This window comes from Dipodomys ordii, unplaced genomic scaffold (genome assembly GCF_000151885.1).
Source record: "Dipodomys ordii isolate 6190 unplaced genomic scaffold, Dord_2.0 Scaffold140, whole genome shotgun sequence".
NCBI lineage: Eukaryota > Metazoa > Chordata > Mammalia > Rodentia > Heteromyidae > Dipodomys > Dipodomys ordii.
The window spans coordinates 3,745,560-3,768,145 of NW_012267356.1; the positions used below are offsets into that span (position 1 = coordinate 3,745,560).

The following is a 22,586-nucleotide window of genomic DNA, read 5'->3' on the forward strand; positions in this document are numbered from 1 at the left end:
AGTATGAGACACTTTGGTCCAAGTGGACTTAGGAGCTTTAACAACAGGATTCATTTCAAGATAGCTGACTGATGGAAGAACAAAGGCTGGATTTCAGAACACCACACTTCACGCCCTTGACAAAACCTTTGAGAAGCAATACATCTTACTGCTCTGAGATATTGACTCACAACAGCATGTTAGGAATTGCTGGAAGTATATACATATCCCACTATTCGATCTGTGTACCCACGTCTGTATTCAGATGTATCTATAAAGAGAAAAGGGGACAGGTGAGGACAGACATGTTCTCAAGGTTCAGTATAGTCACTGCCATGAACAGGTGCTCAATAAGCATTTGTTAAATGATGTGTGGGGCTTCAGAAAAGGGATGAGTCCATACAAAGAAGATAATGTTCAAGTCCAACTGAGCCTTGGCCTACAGTAGGTATGCACATAGGCAAAGAGTAGGTAGGAATAGATTGAAAACAGGTATTTCATAAAATAAGACACACACAATTAGGAAGACATAAGTAAAGAAGATCAATTGGAACATGGCTTACTTTAAAGCATAGTCCATCCAATCAGCCATCTATCTGTCCATCCATCCATCTATCCAATCATCCATCCATCCATCCATCCATCTATCCATCCAGCCACTCATCCATTTAGCCATCCATTTACTTAACCAATGATGGATCAATCACAGCATCACTAATAATACAATAGGAAACATGATGGATAGGTTGGAGCCAGAGTTTGAGGCATCTGGGATGCTAAGCTCAGAAAGGTGCATTTTAACTTAAGTCATTGATAGTTTCTGAGCCATGGAGAGAAAGTCCAAAAGTTTAATGAAAAAGAGTAGACTGACAGAATTAAACTAAATCTACTGGAGAGAAATGGTGTGTGAAGCAGAGATTCCACTATAAGGAAATATCAAGGGCCCTTCAGAGGAGGACAAGCTTTGGATTGAGGTGATATTGGATAAGGAAGGGCTGGGAAACGCATGGATTTTGAACGTGTGGTAGGGCACAAACTGTGGGCCCAGTTAGACAAATGGGAAGAGCAGCCATCAGCAATACCAGCTCTTCTGGGAGGCAAGAAAAAGATGGAAAAAGAGGAAGGCTTGGAATGGTGTTCTGAGCTCATCTCTTAAACTTAATAATTATACCTTAAGATCTGCCTGTGTCTAATACTAGTGAAATCTTCTAATATCTGATGCCTACCATAGAGATCTGAGTGTCTAAGAGGCCCACCAACACTGACCTGTCGTAGCAAAAAGGATCGAAGCATAAATGGAACTTAAAGTTTCAATGATGATAGGTAACCATCCTTTTTAAATTTGAGTACATCAATTTAAAAAGAATGCACACTTTAAAAATACATAAAATTGGGTTATGCAAAACACAAGTTGTATATTTCTTTACTTCTTACAAACTCTTAATATCAGAATGGACAGTAATGCCTCAAGAAAGTTTTCTTCTAGCTGGGCACCAGTGGCTCACACCTGTCATCCAAGCTACTTAAGAGGCTGAGATCTGAGGACCGTGGTTCAAATCCAGCCCAGGCAGAAAAGTCTGTAAGACTCTTCAATAAACCATTCTGAAAAAGCCAGAAGTGGTACCGTGGCTCCAGGCTCAGGGACAGTGCTCAGGCCCTGAATTCAAACCCTCAGACTGGAAAAAAAAAAGAAAAGAAAAGAAAGAAAGCATTTTCAAACTGTATTTGCCTAGAGAAAGGGTTTATAAATCTTCCTCTGTTTTTCTCTTCTTCTATAGGCAATACAGTGCATTGATTGCAATGGTTGCTTTGATCTAGCTATCTCTAGATCAGCTGTAGAGTAGTAAAGCTTGGATAATGGAAACCCTCCAGTTACTTTCACTTTATCTTTTCTGTAAGCTTATGTCTTAGCCTCTTTTGTCAAGGCTTTTTACTCACCTGGAGCAGTTTGTATTCGGGTTCACCCACTGACCTGACCCACCTTTCTGATTAAGAAGTTGTGAGCAGGAGAAGGGTGAAATGATGGAGAGCAGTAAATACCAGAGTATCTGATAGTTCAACCACTTCTTTGATTTCAATCACTGACACTTAGGAGGTAAGCAAGTACAGTGTCTCCACACTGAAATGACTATCTCCTGTCTTATTTTTGTGCTAGATGATGACAGATACTTTTCCTTAGCAATCATTGTGTTCCTTTCATAGCCTGGAAATCCTGGGGTTGGAAAGAACATCAAAAATTCTTCATGTTTCATTTCCCACTAGCTGACAGAAGTATGTCCACACTGTCTGAGTTAGATTGTGGTCTGTTTTGTTCTTCAAGTCTTAGGTTTGGAGAATGGTCATTGGACAAATGGTGTGAGTGCGTTCATTGGCATCTTGTTTATAACAGGTTGTAGTTCTGATGATAATTACTTCTCCAATGAGCAAAAGCATAAAAACAAGCACACATAGATATGCTCCAAAATGCAACCTGCTATTATTCTCTGTGTGTGTGCACGTGTGTGCATGCACATGCCTATGCATAGACCAATCCTGGAACTCAGGGGCCTCTATGCTCTCCCGGAGTTTTTGTGTTCAAGGCTAGCACTCTACTCGTTGAGCCACAGATCTACTTCCATCTTTTTTGGGGGGGGAGGGGCAAGTGAATTGGAGATAGGAGTGTCATGGATGTCTTATGAACAAAATACTACAAACCTTCACATTTCCTTGTAAAGCAACCTACACCTCTCTTGAAGTTTTTATTGGAGACTAGTTAGGAAAAAAAGAATCAAAAGCCACCAGGAACTTGTGGCACAGGTCTGTAATCCTAGCTTCTCAGGAGGCTGAGATCTGGAAACTACAGTTTTGAAGCCAGAATGGATAGAAAAGTTCATGAGATTCTTATATCCAAGCAGCCAGTTAAAGGCTTGGAGCAGAGCTATGGCTCAAATAGTAGAGTGCCAGTGTAGAGCAAAAAAGCCAAATGAGAATTTGAGGCTCCAAATTCAAATCCCAGGACCTGCACAAAAAAAGGAAGGAAGGAAGAAGGAAGGAAGAAGGAAGGAAAGAAGGAAGGAAGGAAGAAAAGGAGGGAGGGAGGAAGGGAGAGGAAGAGAGGAAGGAAAAGAAAATGTATCAATGATTGCATTAAAACTTCCCTGTGGCCTGATAAGAAGTTGGGGGATGTTTTAGTTTTTCTTGTAGCTTCGGTCTAAATCCCAGCTATATGTTTAAAATTCTTCCTTTTATAAAGGGTTCCAGGTTCCTTTCTGGTAAAGTTGGAATGGGTCTAAAGGAGATGATTAAGTTCATACCATGATACAAGTGTTTTTCTTCAGTGATCAGAATACACATACAATGACATTGGTGACTGTTAAAATCGTATGCTGACTTATGTTGCTATGGGGGAATTGGTTTTTCCATTCAGAAGAGTAAGAGGAAGCTCCCTTTCCCCCATCTTGCTCTATGTACTCTATTATGGAAACAAAGGGCTCTTACCTCATAGCCTATTGATATGTCAAGTAATAAATGTGACAGTTACCGGTTCTATTCTCCTGATCCTGTCTTCCTGCAGAACTGAAATGTAACATGCTTCTTACTAGTAACAGATGCGTGAGCCCTTTCTTTGAAATTCCTCCCAAGGAGCTGCCCCGTTGATTCTATTAGACGGGAAGCGGCTTTGCACCAATGTCTGGGGGGGGGGGAGTATTGTTCTAATTGCTGTTGTGCCGACCCCTCACCGAGTACCATGCTTTTCTCTTGTAGGTGATGTGCCTTCAGGACTTTTTTGGTGATGATGACATTTTTATTGCATGTGGACCGGAGAAGTTCCGTTACCAGGATGATTTCTTGCTAGATGAAAGTGGTAAGTTAAAAAAAAAAAAAGTTCAAAACCAGGGAGAATTTGAGGCAGCTTTCCAAAATGAACTGCATCAGGCCAAGATTATGTCAACTCCAAAGCCACCAAATCAGTTTCAGACTCTCCATCAACATGTCTTTCCTATATCTTGAATTTCTTTGATTTTTTTAAAAAAAATATAGAAAACAGATGAAATGATCATTGAAAAGGTTAAGTCGTATGGGAGAATAAATTACGAATGGCTATCTTATAACCACTTGATATCCAAGGAGACAGTTTCTAGAAAACCAGGGTGTTGATTTCTGTATTTTAATTTCTTTATTTTCCTTACAATTTATAGTTGAGGGATTTGGAATCATATTATTTAGCATGTTCCTAGGCTCTGCTTTCATGTGGTATTCTTTCATTGCTGACTAAAGAAGAAAGGTTTGATGTCCCTTTTCCCTTAAATCTACTGGAATTTGCATGTCATTAGCATCTGGAAGTTATCAGGAAAGAGGAAGGTAATTTCCTTTCATTAATAAAGGGAATATGATTCTCCATAATTGATGAAGAAGGGGTGGTTGACTCAAAAAGGGAGAACAAGTGATGAACAAGGAGGTGAATGTGAAAGGTTCTGACTTTTAAGAATATTGTTTCCTTTTCTGGTCTTGTGAATCATCTTAGACTCTTAACAGCATTGTAAGTAATAGCATTGTGTCAGAGTTTCATCCTTCAAAATATCACCTCTAATTTAATTAGAGAATTGTCACATAATTATTGACAATTCAGACAATCTGGATAAAATGTGTTTTAAGGCTATATGAATTTTTCTTTGTTATTCAGTAGAAAAAAACACAAATTAATGAACTTTTGACAAAGCAAATGGTAATGCCTGAGCAAAGATGATAGGATCCCTGATGTGACTGAATGGTCTCACTTTAACACTCAATCAAGATACAGATACTATATTCACATATACGGATATAGTAGATATGATACTATGTATAGATACTAGATGTAGATAGATATTAGATATACACACTACATTCACACACACTATTTTGTATGTACGGAATATACAGCCATAGGCCATGTAACAATATTCAGTCAGTGACAGAACATATGTCCTATGGTAGCTCCATGAGATCGTATCACCTAGTGACTCTGTAGTCATTCCAAGTCACGTAAGTCCATTCTTTGCTGTTTATAGACAACTAAATTACCTAAGGATGCATTTCTCAGTCCCAACATTAAATAGGCCATGGTTATATGCATATTATTAGTTATATGCATTTAAACAGCTACAATTATTTTATATTTTTAAATGATTTTGGGTATGGAGGGATAATTGCTCCTTTATCATGGGAATTTCAAACACTCAATGGAGCTATATATAGATGTTCTGTATGAAGAGATTTATTTTTGGCTCAAAGATCCTATCTGGACAAGTGGCTTAGCATCTATTTTCCTCTAAGTTTTCTCTAAATACATTTCATCTTTATAACTGATAGACATGCCCTTTAGGCACAGATTTTGTAAACATATCACTCATAAAGTGTCCCTAAGAAATGACACCCCCAGCCCTGCCCTCGCCCCTGTTTAAGGAGAAGACAGCTTTGCCATGGTACAGAACAAGTGAAATGTTTTAAGCCAGGCAGCAGAGCTAACAGCACTGTTTTGAGAAAAATAAACTGTCTTGATTTTCAATTTAAAGAAAATAGCTATGTCTGATAGAATGACCTGAGAGACCAGCTGTTTTCTGAAATGAAAGTCCATTTGTTGCTTTGATATAGAAAATAGCCTGTCAGACTCCAACTGGAATGGAGCTTAGTGTTAAATCAACAGAGCAGGCTGTGGGTCTTCGCGCCCTCTGGTGTCCATCCAGGTCTGAGTAGACCTGGGATCTCCTATCCCATCTGGTCTGGCTTGGAAATCTGGGCAGCTGGTTTTCCCTCTCCTGACAAGATGGTTTTAACCCCAGAATTTGTGACCTATACTTCTTCATCTGTCATGACAGGCAGGTAGACTTTCTAAAAAGCAGAACAGAAAAGTGCCAGAAAATAACCCCCCAAATTCTCTTTAGAATGCTTTCCCTTTAGCAAAGGACACGTGGAGTGGGAGTGTACAACTCAGTGGCAGAGCACGTGAGAAAACCCTGCATGTGTGATCCTCAGCACCACAAGAAAGAAAAGACACGTGCACCTGAGCGCACATGTACACACACACACACACACATACACACACACACACACACACACACACACGTGCACAGAAGGACATCTTGCTTAGCTTGTGGTCTGGTCCTGAGAGAGATCACTTAATCCATTTAGATGAACCCATCTGTTCCCCCTGACAAATCCATCCTAACTATTTTGGGGGGTGAAATACATTTACTGAGTATCATGTCCTCCCGCATTCTGGAAGAAGCACGTGGCTATACGGGGGAGGGAGAGTCAAGCTATGGGGGGGAAAAATCTAAATTGAGAATTTTTTTCACTTCCTTGGATGAACTTACCCTGAGTCTAAATTCACACGTTGACAACTGCAATTTTCTTGTTGCTTGTACAGCATGTTCTGGTGCTAATGTATTAAAATGTGAATCTTTTTATAAGTGCTTTGAGCATGATTTAGCCAAGCTTATCTGTACTTGCTAAATGGTATTTGTATATTGACGCTTCATTTGGTGGCTTCTGTAGTAGCTTCCTTAAAGGCATGTCGGTGGGGGGTACCGACATCTTTGGAATTAATAGTCTCACCCTGTGCAGTGCTGTGCTTGATTTAATGGCGCCTAGAAGTGGCCTTTTGCCGCAAGGCACCACTTTTATTTTATCTTTCAAAATTAACCCGGTTCCTAGTGTGTTCGGGATTAGCAGTAATACATTCCCCTAATTACTGCTAGGAGAGCTCCTGAAAATGTTGCTTGGGGTCTTTCCAGTGAGGAATTTTGCCATTACAATGATCACATGAGAGCCAGGTCAATAATGGAAACTGCTTGGGACCCTCTCTCCTCCTGTCTGTTTTTACATGCAGAATGAAACACCTTCCCTGTCTAGTTCAGAATGTGATCATTTTAGCAACATCATCATCAGTCAGTGGAGTCTTGGAAATGGTGGAGAGACACTAGAGAAGAGAGAGAGAGAGAGATGCGCTCAGGCTGACAGATCCTTGGCACGCTTGGCTTGGTGTCTGATTTAGAATGAGTCAACCAAATTGCCAGGTTGGGGGACAGGAAACTCTACGTGGTGTTGCTTGGATGTTGGAGACAAAGGGATGAATTTGTGATTTCCTTGCCATTTGGAAGTGACAGGGCTTTCCTGAGAAATGTGTACCTGGCCTCTGGAAGGGGTAATTAACTCTTTGTTCATGAGCTTGAGATTAGATGTCACCTTGTGCCTACCTTCCACCATCAAAGCCAGTGTCTTCATACTTGCTTAATTTCTTCATCCACTTGCCCCATTGTCATGGGGAGCATAATCCTGCCAGGTGTTACATGACCAGGAACCTAAATATCTCTCATCTGCTCTGTGTGTGTGTGTGTGTGTGTGTGTGTGTGTGTGTGTGTGTGTGTGTGTATGTGTGTGTGTCCTAGGGCTTCAGCTCAGGACTTGGGAATTCTCTCTGAACTCTTTTGCTCAAGGCTGGCACTCTACCACTTGAGCCACAGCTCCATTCTGGATCTTTTGGTAGTTAAATTGAATATATGAGTCTCATGGACTTTTCTTCCCCAGCTGGCTTCAAACCTCAATCCTCAGATCTCAGCCTCCTGAGAAGCTAGGATTAATAGTGTGAGCCACTGGCACCCAGGTGTTCTTTACTTTTTTAATATCTTGCTTGCTTTTGTTCAACTATTTCATACGTGCTCTTAATTCCAAGTTCAACAGGCACTATTTGAAGCTCACATATTTATACTTTCATGTTCCATTAGTAAGAGTAAAAAAGGATTCCAAACTGAGTGGCTTGAAAAGAAAATATTGAATATTCCCACCATAAAGAAATAAATGTTTGATGTGGTAAAATGCTAATTACTTTGATTTGATCATTATACCTTGCATAGATGTATTAAAATACCATAAAAATAAAATCATAAAATATCATACTGCACACCAGATAAATGTACCAGGAGCCCCCCCTCCCCAGCCCAGATTTATTGTCTTAAAGTTCTGAAAGCCCAAAGTCTAAAGCGAAGGCATGAGTAGTTTGCTTCAAATTCTGCAAGGCAGAATCCTTCCTTACCTCTTACAGTTTCTTGTGGTTTCTGGCATCCAGCATCCATTCCTTGGTATTCATTCCTTGTGGCAGCTTTACTGTAGATCAGTATTTGTGTCCAAATTTTCTTATTAACGGTCATCAGCTATTGGATTAGTTACCTTTGTCCACTGTGGTATCATCTTGAGAATATATACAGAGACTCTTTTCCCAAATTATTACCAATCAATGGATATTGAGAACTATGACTTTATGGGGAACAAAATACCAACAATCAATATTGCTGGGAACTTCCCAGATATTAGTTGATCTTGGATTACAAGTAAAGCAATTGTTATTTTTTAATCAGTCTTTCAATTTGCACAGTGATAGCATTATATTTATAAGTAAAATGCATAAAACAACAGAACTGATATGATCATGTTCCCTGATCTAACCCTTCTTAGTTAGTATCCCTCAACCTGATTGGTTAGACAAATGCAGCCATAAGACAGTCTGAGAGTTTCAACAGTACATTAAAAACAGAAGGACTGAAGGCATGGCTCAAGGGATAGAGCACTTACTTAAGCATAAACCCCTGAGTTCAATCTATGATCTCCCAAGAGGAAAAACAAATGGGATAAAGGCATAGCACAGCCAGCCCTACAATTATATTGCCCTATGTGGCTAGGAATGATGCTATTTCCACAGCAGCATGCGTGAAAATTACTTCTAACCAACTGTAGGCTTCGGGTGAGATGTGTGATTTGGCTCTCTCATTGTGTGTTTATCACATATCATAAAATGTTTCAGTCCTTCCAGCTGAAGTAGTAACATGGAGACTGAATCAAAAAGTTATACACAAAAAGATAATATTTAACAGTTATAAACTAAATAAGCATAGAAAATGTAAAATGATTTTTTGGGAGAAATACTTAGTGTTGAATCCTTCTGAAGTTACTAAAGCTCAAAACTTCACTAAGACCTTTGGAACTTGTGCATGCACAAGCGTGTGCGTATGTATGTGTGTATGTGTATGTGTGTATGTGTGTGTGTGTATATGTGTATGTGTGTGTGCACAAAATACCAGTCTTAACTTCTCCCTAGGCAACTTTTATGGAGTATATTGCTCTTCCTGGGTATAAGAGTTTACTAAGAACATTTCCTGAGTATGAGATTCTTTTCTGAGCTTCTCTTAAGTATCTCCAGGTAAATGTTTCTAGTAATATTCCATCCTATCAACTTTCCTGAGACTCATATCCTCAATAAAAAAAGACAGAAGCTGAAGCCAGGCACCAGTAGCTCATGCCTGTAACTCTAGCTACTCAGGAGGCTGTAATCTGGGATCTTGTTTGAAGATAGCTCAGGCAAGAAAGTCCTAGATACTCTTATTTCTAATTAACTACCAAAACAAACAAAGACAGATGTGGAGCTGTGACTCAAGTGGTAGAATGCTTGCTTTGAGCAAAAAGCTCAGCAGTGCCCAGTTCCTGATTTCAAGCACCAGGATAGAAAAGAAGGGCATTCATACACAGAGAGACCAAGGGAAGATATTTTTAGGAGAGGAACAGGAAGACGCAATACCTATGTGCATCTGATACATATAAAATGATATTTATCTAAATGAACGCCAAGAAATGGAAAAAAAGAAGTTCTTTCTTTGTTGCTGTGTTTTTTCTTTTTGTCTTGTTTGGTTATTTGTTTTTGGGAGTGTAAGGGGAGACACCAAAATGAGGGACAAAGAGTGAACAAATACAGCAGTAGTACTCACTAGACACCATGTTGAAAATGAACTATACAACTTGTAGGTGGGGACAGGAGGGAAAACTGGGAAAGAGTGAGAGAAGGGAAGACATTATCCAAAAAGAAATGTACTCATCACCTGACTTACAAAACGGTAACCCCTCTGTATATGACCTTTGTAATAACCATTTTAAAATGCATGTATAAAGACAGAATCTGTCCCAGACATCATTCACCATGGTCTCAATTGCTTTCCCCGAATGACAAGAAAATAGTGCTAGAACCTAAAATAACTGATCAAGGCAGCCTGAGAAGGCACCGGGTCTTGTCCAAGCTATACATCCTCCTTGCTGTGTGGTCTCTCTATCTTCAAGTCTGCTTCCTATTTTGTAAAAAACCTTTTCTCCCCCTGGATTGTAATGGACCTCAAATGAGATAATAAATGTCAAAGCACGTCCAAAACTGTGTTCCTTATTACTTAGTGAATGACACCTCAGCTGAAATATACCTCCTTGTGGATTGCAGCTGGACTTGCCCCATAGATTCATTTACAGGACTTAATTGGAGGCAGATGTCACCCAGATTTGCTCTTGGTGTTCTTTAGATCCAGAAAGAGGTTTCTTACTGCTTTCTTCTCACTCGTAACTTTTATTCATCTGTTGGAGGTGAGAGAGAATTGCATGGTCTTTGAAGATAACCACTATTCTTGGGAGAGAATCCCTGAATGAATAAACCAAAACACATTTAGAAGAACCAGGCAGACTTTGAAACTAACAGCATTTGTGGAGGAGTCTCAGTCAGACTGCCTGTCTGCCTGCCTGCCTGCCTGCATGCATGCATGTCTGTCTGTCTGTCTGTCTGTCTGTCTGTCTTTCTGTCTGCCCCTCTCTTCTCCATCCCTCCAGGTTGACTTGATGGCACTTGATGGCACTGCTGCTTTGTCCTGGGGCTGGTGATACTGGAAACAAAGTCACTGAGAATGTTGGGACACATGCAGTGTCTGGAGAAAGACCAGGCCTCTTCCCCACAAATGGGAGGCCCTGTCTGAAAAATAACCTTGAACAAAAAGGGCTGGGGACATGGCTCAAGTTTTAGAGCATTTGCCCTGCAAGAACCTTATGTTCAGCACTCTTTTTTGTTTGTTTTTTGCTGGTCCTGGGGCTTGAACTCAGAGCCTGGATGCTATCCCTAAACTTCTTTTGCTCAAGGCTATCGCTATACTACTTGAACCACAGCACCACTTCAGGCTTTTTCTGATTAGTTTCAAACCTCAATTCTCAGATGTCTGCCTCCTGAATAGCTAGGATTACAGATGTGAGCCACTGGTGCCCGGCTATATTCGGTACTCTTAAAAAAAAAAGTAGGGGTCGAGCGGGGGGAAGCTGAGAAGGTGGCTCAGTGGTAGAGTGCTTGCCTCACATGCATGAGGCCCTGGGCTTGATTCCTCAGCACCACATAATAAGAAAAAAGGAAAGAAAAGACCAGTCCTCTCCATAAAGTGGTTTTTGAGCTACTGCTCACAAAATTCATTTATTCTTTCACTTGTTTATTCGCAGAATAACTTCCTATGTGCAGGTAGTATTCTAGATATAAATAATGGTAGACAATAATATATCAAATATGGCTCTTTTGGTTGCCTTTTGTGTGTGTGTGTGTGTGTGTGTGTGTGCATGTGTGTGCGTGTGTGCTCGCGTGCGCGCATGCGTGTGTGCGCACGCTTGTCCTGCAGCTTAAACTCAGGACCTGGGAACTGTCCCTGAGCTTTTTTGCTAAATGCTAGCATTCTACCACTTGATGTGTAACTTCACTTTTGGCTTTTTTGTGGTTAATTGGAGATAAAAGTCTCATGGGCTTTCCTTCCTAGGCTGACATTGAACATCAATCCTTAGCTCTTAGCCTCCTGAATAGCAGGATTACAGGTATGAGCCACCTGTACCCAGCTCATGTTGATTTTTAATGATGCTTTTGTTTGAAGATGTCAAAGAACCTTAGGTAATGAATGTTAACCCAGAATATTAAATATTACTGCTTCTTCTCATGGATTTTATTTATTAGGAACAAATATTATGGTAAAAATGCATGATGGGTCACTGCAAACTTGACAGCTCTTTATAGATTTAAGTTTAAATGGGATTGAGAGGCCAGTTTACAATACTTCTTGGTGCTGAGCTACTTTATTTCACTAGATGTTTGTTCTAAGAAAGAACAGCTCTTATTTTCAGGAAGCTTTATAGCTGTCTTCTTGAATAATCGCCAAGTGCCTGTGATACTTTATTGTCTTATTAGAGAAGAATGTAAATTCTGGTATGCTTGATTCTTATTGCATTGATTTGCAGAATTCAGCCAGATGTTTGAATTGAGATAAGGGCTTTGTTGGTTCTGAATAGGGAGCACATTCAATAATGTGCTTTGATGTTTCTTCTTTCCTCCCTTCCTCCTTTTTTCCTCCCTCCCTCCCTCCCTCCCTCCCTCCCTTCCTTCCTTCCTTCCTTCCTTCCTTCCTTCCTTCTTCCTTGCTGTCTTTCTTTTCCTTCTTGCCTCTACTAGCACTTGAACTCAGTGTGTACAGGTCTTGTTTGGCTTTTCCATTCAAGGCACTCTCCCACTTGAGTCACACCTCTACTTCCGGCTTTTTGCTGGTTAGTTAGCGATAAGAATCTCATGGATTTGTCTACCTAGGCTGGCTTTGAACCTTAATTCACAGATCTCAACCTTCTGAGCAGCTAGGATTATAGGTATGAGCCCCTAGTCCCAGGTTGCTTTCATATCTATTTGTCCCTGAGCAGTGAAAACATGGCAGGATAATTCTGGAGTCTCTCCTGACCATAGCTACCTTTTAGCTTCTACATAAATATAGTTTTTCAATTTTGCTCTTTATAGTAACTACCATTCTCTCTCCTCTTTCCTAGGAGATGAGTTTCCCGCCTATGAAAGTTTTTCCACTGTAAACTGTTTCATGTTCCCTTACTTTCCCTCTGAAATGTCTGTATCTTCACTATTCTCCTCTGCTTCCATTTTCTCCCAGAGGTAGACAGTTCTCCTCCTGTCTAAACATCATGTTAGTGTTCTTGTCCTCTCTCTGTTTCTTTGGGACCTTATCTCCCTAAGATTCTTTCTTGTTGCCCTTGGGATTTTCTATTTTACTCTATCTCTATTGTGTTTGCTCATCTGCCCACAATTCAGCCCAAATTTCTTCTGTCCTTCCAACTGTCTCTAGTCTCTCACCAAACCATTGTGTCTGTTTTTCTCTGCCAAAAGAAAAGTATAATAAATCAAGAAATTACTGGGTCTGAATCCTCTGAACTCTACTTCCTTGTTCTTTTCTTTTGCCAGTTCTTAAAGTTTGGACTCAGAGTCGCCCACTTGCAAGACAATTTTCTGTCACATGTACACAACTCTAGACCTTTTTGCTTTCAGTTTATTTTTGGGGGGGCAACGTCTCTAATTTTTGCTTGGGGCCAACCTCACACATGGTCCTTCTAACCCTGTCTCCCATAGCTGGAATTACACATGTGAACTAGCATGCCTGGCCTATTTGTTTATTCTGACTCACTTTTTATAACTTCAGATTGCCAGTACATTACCACAAAAGCTCATTGGCTTCTATCAGCTTAAAAAAATATTTCCCAGTATCCTTTTAGATTTATATTGTTCTTTTGGCCACTCAAGTTTTTTGGTCCCTTTTAAGATAATAATAAAAAGGCGTTTTTCTTTTCTTCTCTTTTTTTTTTTCCAGTCCTGGGGCTTGAACTCAATCTGGGCACTGTCCCTGAGCTTCTTTTGCTCAAGGCTAACACTCTACCACTTGAGCCACAGCACCACTTAGGGCTTTTTTCATTTATGTGGTACTGAGGAATTGAACCCAGGGCTTCATGCGTGCTAGGCAAGTACTCTACCTCTAGGCCACCTTCCTAACCCCAATAAAAAGGTGTTTTTTTAAAGACACTCCCAGCAGTAGATTACCATCTCAATTCAGAAGTGAAAGATTTAGTCTCATGATAGTCATTGAAAATGTGAGTTCTTTCCCCATACTTATCAAGAATCCTATGTAGCCACTTTCTTCTCTGTGGGGAAGGAAAGGACTTGTTTTTCTTTCCTTTCAGCTCTGATGTGTCAGATCAAGATTGGATTGAGACAGGGTAGAGATGGGGAGATGGGGTAGGGAGCAAGGCCATGAGGAAAGGGAAGTGGAATTTCCTAGTTGTGACTGTTCTGCTAAAAGTGCTGCAGTCCACCAACATGAGATTTAAAGCTATCTTCTCTTAAGGGTGTTTCTAGGGGGTCCTTCTGGAACTTTCATCAGAAACCTTCCACTCTTCTTCGTTGATGGAAGCACTTAGTTTCTATCAGCTTTGCCTATGTCTCCCTCAATCCTTGTTTTCTAACACTGTCCCTGATGGCCTTGGATGTTTCTCTTGGGAAAAAAGTTTATATCAGTTTCCATGACAAATTCATCCCCATTTCTATTAAAGTACTCATATAACCAGTGTTCCCAATCAGCAAGAGGATGCCCAGCGCAACCCAGCCTCCTTCACCTTGCTACTCCAGGCTCTCAGGTAAAAGGCACACACACACACACACACACACACACACACACACACACACACACACACACACACACACACACACACACACATTACTGTTTCTGTTACTTCCTTCTACCCACAGGATATGAGCCAGAACTTTCTGTTTCTCAGGGAAGCTCCTGTAGAGCCCAAAGGAGCAGTTCCTCTCTTTGGGAATGAGGAAGTTCATGGCATATCTCTGTAAAAAAAATAAATAAATAAATAAATCCTTCCCAGAACCCCCATTTCTGGCCAAGAATTGAAGCCTTTTGTAGTCTCCAAGTGAGTAATAAGACGAAGGTTGATGCCTGTTTATGTCTGCTTTGAAATTTCTGGAAGGTGATCCATCTCACAATTCACTTTGGTATCTGGTACACATTTCGTTGGAGTCTGGATGACATTTTGAATCCTATCACATTTACAATTGGCTTCCACGCCTACCACATATGTAACAGTTCCAAGTGAGCAAGAATAAGCCTCAAATCAGAGTGTATACATTCTTTCTCTTTGCGTGTCTTCATCTTCTTTGTAGCATTTGACATTTTGATGATTCCATCCTTGAAATGCTGTCCCCTTGATATTCACTGTGTTTGACTGTCTTGGTTCTGCCGATTTCTTTGACTACTCCTGGGTGTAATTCAGCTTTCCTCTTTTGCTACATATCTCTAAGTAACTCTTATCCATGCTTCATTCTTCCACTCTTTCTTTCCTACTTAATTACTCGATTCCTAGCCAAGTTCATCTACTTTAATGGCTTTAGCAATGATGGTGATGGTAGACGATGATGGTGACAAATGGCAACCAGATGGTATGCAATAAGCAGTGCCTTTGAAGTATGTATTATTTTCCCAATTTTACAATTAAGGAAATTAAGCTTAGCAATGAGAAATAATTTGTCCAAGGCCACACAGCTAGTAAGTGTTGAAGGGAGAGTTCAGACTCAAGTTTGTCTGTATCTAACAACACATTCTTTGTGTGCAGGTGCGTGTATGTACATACATGTTCTCATGCATGAGTGCATGTGCATACATGTGCGCATGTGTGTGCGTGTGTATTAGGGTTTGAACTCAAGGCCTGGTTGTTGTCCCTTAGTTTTTCTTCTCTCAAGGTCAGCACTCTACCATTTGAGCCACATCTCTTCTTCCAACTTTTTGGTGGTTAATTGGAGATAAAAGTCTCACTTTCCTGCCTGTGTTGACTTTGAACTGAGATCCTTAGACCTCAGCCTCTCGTGTAGCTAGGATTACAGGTATGAACCACCAGCACTTGGCGGACAGTATGTTCTTAAACAGCAAATGTACCTTCTCTCAAATTTACATCTGACTCTTCTTGTGAGCCATATGATTCTTCTCTATACCCATAGTTCTAGCTTTCTACTATAAGCTTGCCTTTGATTATTCTACAGCTGCTGAAATTTAACCCAAGTCACAGCTAAACTCCTCACCTGTTTGGTGAAGTTTATCTCTCTTTCTGTTGCATTGCTTCATGTCCTTTTCACACAGAGGTTGCACAATGTGGAGTCATCACTCATTCCCATCATTCATACTCTTCCCTTGCTCTCTAGTACTATTGCCATTCTCTTATCTTCTCATAGCCTCTTGCTTAGACTGTTCTAAAGATGTGCAACTTGCATTCCTAGTTCCAGCCTTTAGCCATCCGAAACCCTGTCTGAACACATACTGTTTTTCCTGAGTTCACTTAAATAGCTGTGCATGCTCTACAGAATCCTTGGTGAAATTTGAGGGCAGTCCTAACCCAACTATGACACATCTCCCCAGCTTTATTCCTGCTTAACACGCCAGCCTTGGTATTATTTTCTGGATTCCCCAAAGCCATTTGTTTTCAATATCTTCACTTCAAAAATTGCTTCTTTGCAAAACCTTACTCTGTTTACTTGATTTCTAGCAATTATTTGGTTATCATTCTTTTTGTTTTTGTTTTTTTCTCTATTATAACATTTTGGTTAGTCTGCCTTGTATTCTCGACCTTTCTCCAAAATGAACATAGCTGATAAATATTTATCAGATATAAATTTTAGGAAAACTTGTAGTGTTGTCTTGCAAGTAAAGAATGACAAATTAAGAGATGCTAAATTGTTATTGAATGAGTCAGGATTATCTATTATCTAAGAGAGAAAATGGTGGATATTTATTGAGATTATAAAGAATTGACCCTAAGTATAACAGTGGCCAAGAAGTCTCATGATCTTCCATCTGGAAGCTGGATAGTCCAGAAAGCTGAAAGTATAACTTAGTCTGGGTACAATGGCCTGAGAATGATCCAATGGTGTAAATACAGGTCCAATGATGACCAAGTTCCAGAAATGTGGTAGACAAAGGAGAGGAAGGGGAGTGACTTCTATCTTCCCGTGCCTTTTGTTGTAGTTCGAGATGTAATGGAGAAAACAAGGAGCTACTGAGCCTATTTATTCAAATCTCATTTAGAAACGCCCCTCAATAGACACACCTAGCAATAATGGTCAGTCAAGCTAACACGAAAAATTAATCATCAAAGCCATATCCAGTGGGTCGCAGAATGGAGAGGAAAGTAAGGGCCAGCTTATATCTCATTGAATTTAGTAGTAAGTGCTTTGATGTTGGTTATAGGTTTCATTATTTTCTATATCTCATAATGCCTGTAGGTTACATGAATACAGTAAGGGCCTGGGTAACATTAGCTGAATCAAAGGCTGCAGAGGAAATCTCTCCAACCCTTCTTTTGCTTGAGGGCAATGGCTCAGTACATCTCTCATGAAGTCCTTAGATTCCATAGCCAGTAATAATCCTACCTGCAGTGACTTCCAGAACTGGACACAGTATTCTTTGAAATTTTCAAAGTACACTGAGACTCTAAACATATTTGGTAGGACTGTCAGACTTGTTCAAATGCAGCCTAAGTGTGATTATGCTTTCTTTTTACCAGTAGCCACACCAAATGTAGACTCATGGTTACCTTTGTGGCCAATTGAACTCTCTGGAGCTTTCTGATATGATGCCTAGCCATATTCTACTTGCTGAATTGCATATTTGAATCTCGATCCAGTGCTTTAATTGTATTCATGCCAGATAGCATCTTATCTTATTAATTTTAGCCATATGAAAGCTTTGGTCATCCAAATTCTGCCAAAGGATATATAATGGCAGAGGAATGAGATGAAATAAGGTCTGATTTCCAGGACCTCACTTCCCTCAGCTAGCCAAAGGCTAGCAACGTGGTTATCGAAAAGCTCTCCGGCAAAAAGAAAAGAAAATAGAAAGCTATGATGTGTTCCTTTGTGGGTGGTAACTAGAGGAAGAAATCAGACCAAATACCCATCTCTGATTGGGGCAATCTCTGTTGGAACCTGGGTTGAAAAATGTTGAAAGATAAACTTAGGCATATAAATGTTTAAAAATGTATACGTCTATGCAGCCATTAAGGATCTGAGTAATGCTAAACCAAAAGTAGGGTCGGATTCAACAAAGGGAAATGAGAGGAAAGCTTTTGCAGGGTGACCATGGAAGCAAGGCAAAGAAAATATTTGGTTAAAGAGGAATGGTAGCCTTATCTGGGTCATTCAAACAGAAAGTCTCTAGTTAGATATTAGTTGGCCATGTCTGATTGATTAAGCTTAAGTTTTATTTTACAATGAATTGGGTTTCCGATTTGCTTACATAGGAACCCAAGGCACTGCCTCAGTCTGAGAGACTACTGTTTATTTAATAATTTTATAAGCCTGATAGACTCTTTTGTCCTTTGTTCTGACCCAGCCAGGCCTCTGAGTACTAGAGGGTCCTTTAGAACTTTCCTTTCACTGTGGTTCCTAGGGCACATGCACTTGTGGTTCTGTTCCTTTTAGAAATCTGCCAGTTCATTTCCCCAGCCATGCAGATATTAAGAGCCTCCTGTGTGTCACACATTGTTGAGATTTAAACAAAAGAAGTGCTGGAAAGTTAAATACCTACTAACAGGACAGGGATGAAGAGGGAAAAAAATCACTGTAAACAGTAATTAATGTGAGGGCGATTTTAAAATTCACTTCCCAAACTGGGTAATAATTTGGCATCAGTGTGGCTACAGGCTGTCTTTACAGATTTTCATTACTGTAAATGTTCTAAGTAGCTAAAATATAATAAAATAGGGCTATTGTATGACTCTTCACTGCCTCGAGCCACATTTTTCTCTCTCAACAGCTCTGGAAAGTAAACAAATGGGTAACCTTTTAGTAAAGAAAATTGTGTAGGTGGCATGTCATGTTTCAATAGGCAGAATAGAACACTGTGAAAGCATGAGCCTCACTTTGCTTAAGGACCTAAACCAGACATAAAGATGAGTTTTGCCAAATTCCCTTGGATCCTAGTCAACTAACCAGAAACAAAGCCAAAAGAAAGCAGCATTTCTGTCAAGAGAAGGCAGCAATTGAATTTTTTTAAATCCACATGCTATCAGCCCAGGGGAAGAAGTAAGCACGCCTAACCATTGTCTAGCTCCATTACTTTTGGGTCTGTGGCTAGGCATATGTGGTGGTATGGGCCTCTTCATCTGATGGCATTTGGGAAGCAAAGAGATAGAGAAAGAGCCAAAGTCCTAGTATTCCCTTCAATGGTACATTCCCGGTGAACACCTCCTCTCATGAGGGTCCATCTGCTAATGAATCTACCACCTCCCAAATGTGCCACAAATTGACTAAGACTTTAACATATGGGACATTGAGGATTTCCTTTTTTTTACTATTAATACAATAACATAAGACTTTTACGCCTTTAAGTTTATTATCTCTGGAGTAACCATAATTTATTACTGCATAGGTTTTTGATTCAGCCTTAATGTCAGCTTAGCCAAACTTAGATCTTACTACCTTTGTTGCACACTTGACCACTTTTCAACAGAATTATTCTTTAAAAATCTATGGGAAGCCGGGCGTGGTGGCTCACACCTGTAATCCTAGCTTCTCAGGAGGCTAAGATCTGAGGATCATGCTTCAAAGCCAGCCTGAGCAGAAAAGTCCATGAGACTCTGATCTCCAATAAACCACTAGAAAACCGGAAGTGGCACTGTGACTCAAGAGGTAGAGCACTTGCTTTGAGCTGAAGAGCACAGGGACAGCATCCAGGCCCAGAGTTCAAGCCCCACGACCAACAACAACAACAACAATCTATGCAAAAGTGAATACTGATACGTTTTCTCTTGATATATAAAATATGGCTATATGTAATGAGGTTTCCAAATAGGAAAATGAGGATAGCTTAATTGACTATGTAGAAGATTTAGACATTTAATATGAATTCAGTTTATTATGTCACAAGATCCTGGTCTTGTAATGTATGTGTCTACAGGCATATAGATATTGATTAGCTATCCATGATATACCAGGCACTGTTCTGGACATCAGGCATATGACAATGAACTAAAGGAAGTACATTTTTGTTTATGTTTTTGTGCCAGTACTGGTGTTTGAACTTAGGGCCTGAGTGTTGTCCCTTAGCTTTTTTGCTCAAAGCTGGCGATCTATCACGTGAACCACAGTTCTACTTCTGGGTCTTTGCTGGTTAATTTCAGATAAGAGTCTTACAGATTTTTCCTATCCAGGCTGTTTTTGAACTATAATCTTCAAATCTCAGCCCCCTGAGTACCTAGTATTATAACCACCAGCAGCTGTCTTAAAGAAGATTCTTGCCTACATAAGACAAACATCTTATTGGAGATATGTTTGACACACTAAATGATAAACAGCTTCTCAAAAGATAAGCGCTAAGAGGAATGAAGTAGGGAAGGGGAGGTTGCAAAGGAAAATATTTCATCAAGAAAGTACCATTTGAGCAGAGATTTAAGTGAAGAAAGGAACGAACATGAAGGTCCCAACGGAAGAATGCTGCAGAGATTCCAATTGGAACGAGGGTGGGAGTACATGCCATTTCCCTATTCAGAGCTGTACAGTAGCAGGCAGGCCTTAGTGCTGCAGTGCCATTCCAGTGCTAATTGCCACAGGTGATCAGATCTCACACAATAAGGGCATCACCAGATCCCCTGGACATCCACAGTTCTGACCAACTGGTTACATAGTCAAGATTTTCCCTGGCTCCCTAAGGTTCAAGACCTGCTAGAACAACTCACAGAACTCAAGAAAACACTCTATTTATGATTATAATACTTTAAGGGATACACATCCAGACCTGCCAAATGTCCCACATTTGGGACATCCCTGGGATCAGGACATGACACATCATACTTCCAGCACACTGATGACTTCTCCAGGCAGGAAGCTCATCATAGTTCAGATATCCAGAGATATTTTTTTGTAAACAAGTTTCTTTACATAAGCACGGTAGAGTAACATGATGATAACACATTAGCCCACGATAGGGAACTCTAATTTCCAGCTACTCTTACTCCCCAGAGGTCAGGCTGATACCATGTAACTCAAACCTCCTGCTTTCTAACTATACTGCTGATCTGTGACCAGCCCTCATCTCAAAGCATCTCAATATCATAAACTCAGGTGTGATTCCAGGGCCTCACCTTAAAACCCCCACTTAACTACTAAGCAGTTCCAAGGGTTTAGAAGCTCATGGGAAGAAGACCAGACACATTATAAATTTATTTTTATACAACTCAGGACCTCTTGATATTCTAGGGGAAATGTACATGCTAGTTCTGTAACAATGCTATGAGCTATTCACAATAAGTAGAAATCCACCAGAGAAACCAAAGCTATGAGCTTATCCAGAACTTTGGATCTGACCTCTCTTCTTTCATACACCTATCTCAAACGTTTGATTTTTACAAGAGTCTTGGAAATGTTTCACCAACCACATGCATGCAAGGAAGGTTCTATACCTGTGGGTTCAACCAATAACTGATTGGTTGATTGGGCCAGGGAGAGGGAATTGAGTCTTCACAGCTGTAATCCTCACTACTCAGGAGGCTGAGATCTGAGGATCATAGTTTGAAGCCAGCCTGAGCAGGAAAGTCCATGAGATTCTTATTTCTAATCAGCAAAAAAAAGCCAGAAGTGGTGCTCAAGTGGTAGAGCACTAGCCTTGAATAAAAAAGCTCTAGGACAATGTTGAGGTACTAAGTTCAAGCCCCGGGGGGACCATTTTTTGTCATTTTTTTTCTTGTCATTATTCTCTAAACAATACAGGATGTCAGTTATTGATATAACACACATTGCATTAGGTATCATAAGTTATATATAGATGATTTGAAACAAAAAAAGATATGTATAAGCTACTGCAAATACTGTACTTTTTAAATTTTTCTATTGTAGTAAAAGTGATGCAAAAGACCAAATAAAAAAAACCCAAAATCAAAATAACAGAAAACCTCTTGTTTCCATTTCTTACATGATCATATGCACATAGCTATTGAGCCTTTGTGATTTTCTCCTGAAAATATCCTCCTTTGGTATCACTGTGTGAATGTACTTTTTAAATATAAAGAACCTGAGAATGTATAGATTTGGGTGTCTGTGGAAGTGACAGAACCCTTCCCATGTGGATACTGAGAGGTGATGAGGTTCTTCTCCTCTAACCAAGAGACTGTACGAATCAGCAACCCTCATCTCTAGCAGCAGACACCTAGCTTCTTAAGAAAATTGCAAGGTTAGGAAAGCAGAGGGCTCCAAGGGTTTCCAGCATTGAAGACACTGAGAGCACTGTGCTCCACGAGAGCACTGTGCTCCACAGGCTGAGCTGTTCCTAGGATGGTGTTTGCTACTGTCTGCATAGTTTGTCCTCTGCCTAGTGAGTGAGGAGTTTGTAACATATCATTCAAGTCTCTACTCATCAACTGAACTGGATGCATATTTAGAATGATGCGAATACCCAAAATAAAACTAGCAATGTGCCCCAAGTGGCCTTGACTTAAAAGCAATAGAATTAATATACTGTTCATCAAAACATATACTGAAAATGAAAACAAGTGACTTTAAATAAATTAAAGTTGAGTAAGGCCGTTAACCTATTTACTAGCCCAAGAATAAAGTATATTCTACCAAACTGATGGATAGCATTATTTTTGAACTCCCCTTGGGATGTTCCTTGTTATTTTGGACTGATCCTGTGGGCTAGGTAATATGTGGCATTATTCTCCACTTTGCCTTAACATGGTAAAATCATTAGCATATTTTATATAGTCTCTTAAATGTGCTGCTGCTAATTATATAATTTCTCATACTTGGTTTGCAGCCAGAAGCTAGGAAGCTCATGTTTGAATTATTTAGGAAGATTATAATTCTCTTGCCTACATGCAAGAGAATTATTTATCTAGGATACCTGGGGCAGATAGCCTTGGTAGAAGTCAAACTAGCCTTC

The 22,586-nt window shown here is 40.0% G+C and overlaps 1 protein-coding gene across 2 annotated transcripts in view; it reads left to right on the forward strand.

Moving 5' to 3' along the window:
- Dclk1 (doublecortin-like kinase 1) overlaps nt 1–22,586 on the forward strand; it is a 346,512-nt gene that overhangs the window by 164,827 nt on the left and 159,099 nt on the right. For both annotated transcript variants that reach the window (XM_013031454.1, XM_013031455.1), the window contains one exon: nt 3,724–3,823. In XM_013031454.1, the coding sequence (XP_012886908.1) occupies nt 3,724–3,823 (100 nt within the window). The remainder of the gene's footprint in view (nt 1–3,723; nt 3,824–22,586) is intronic.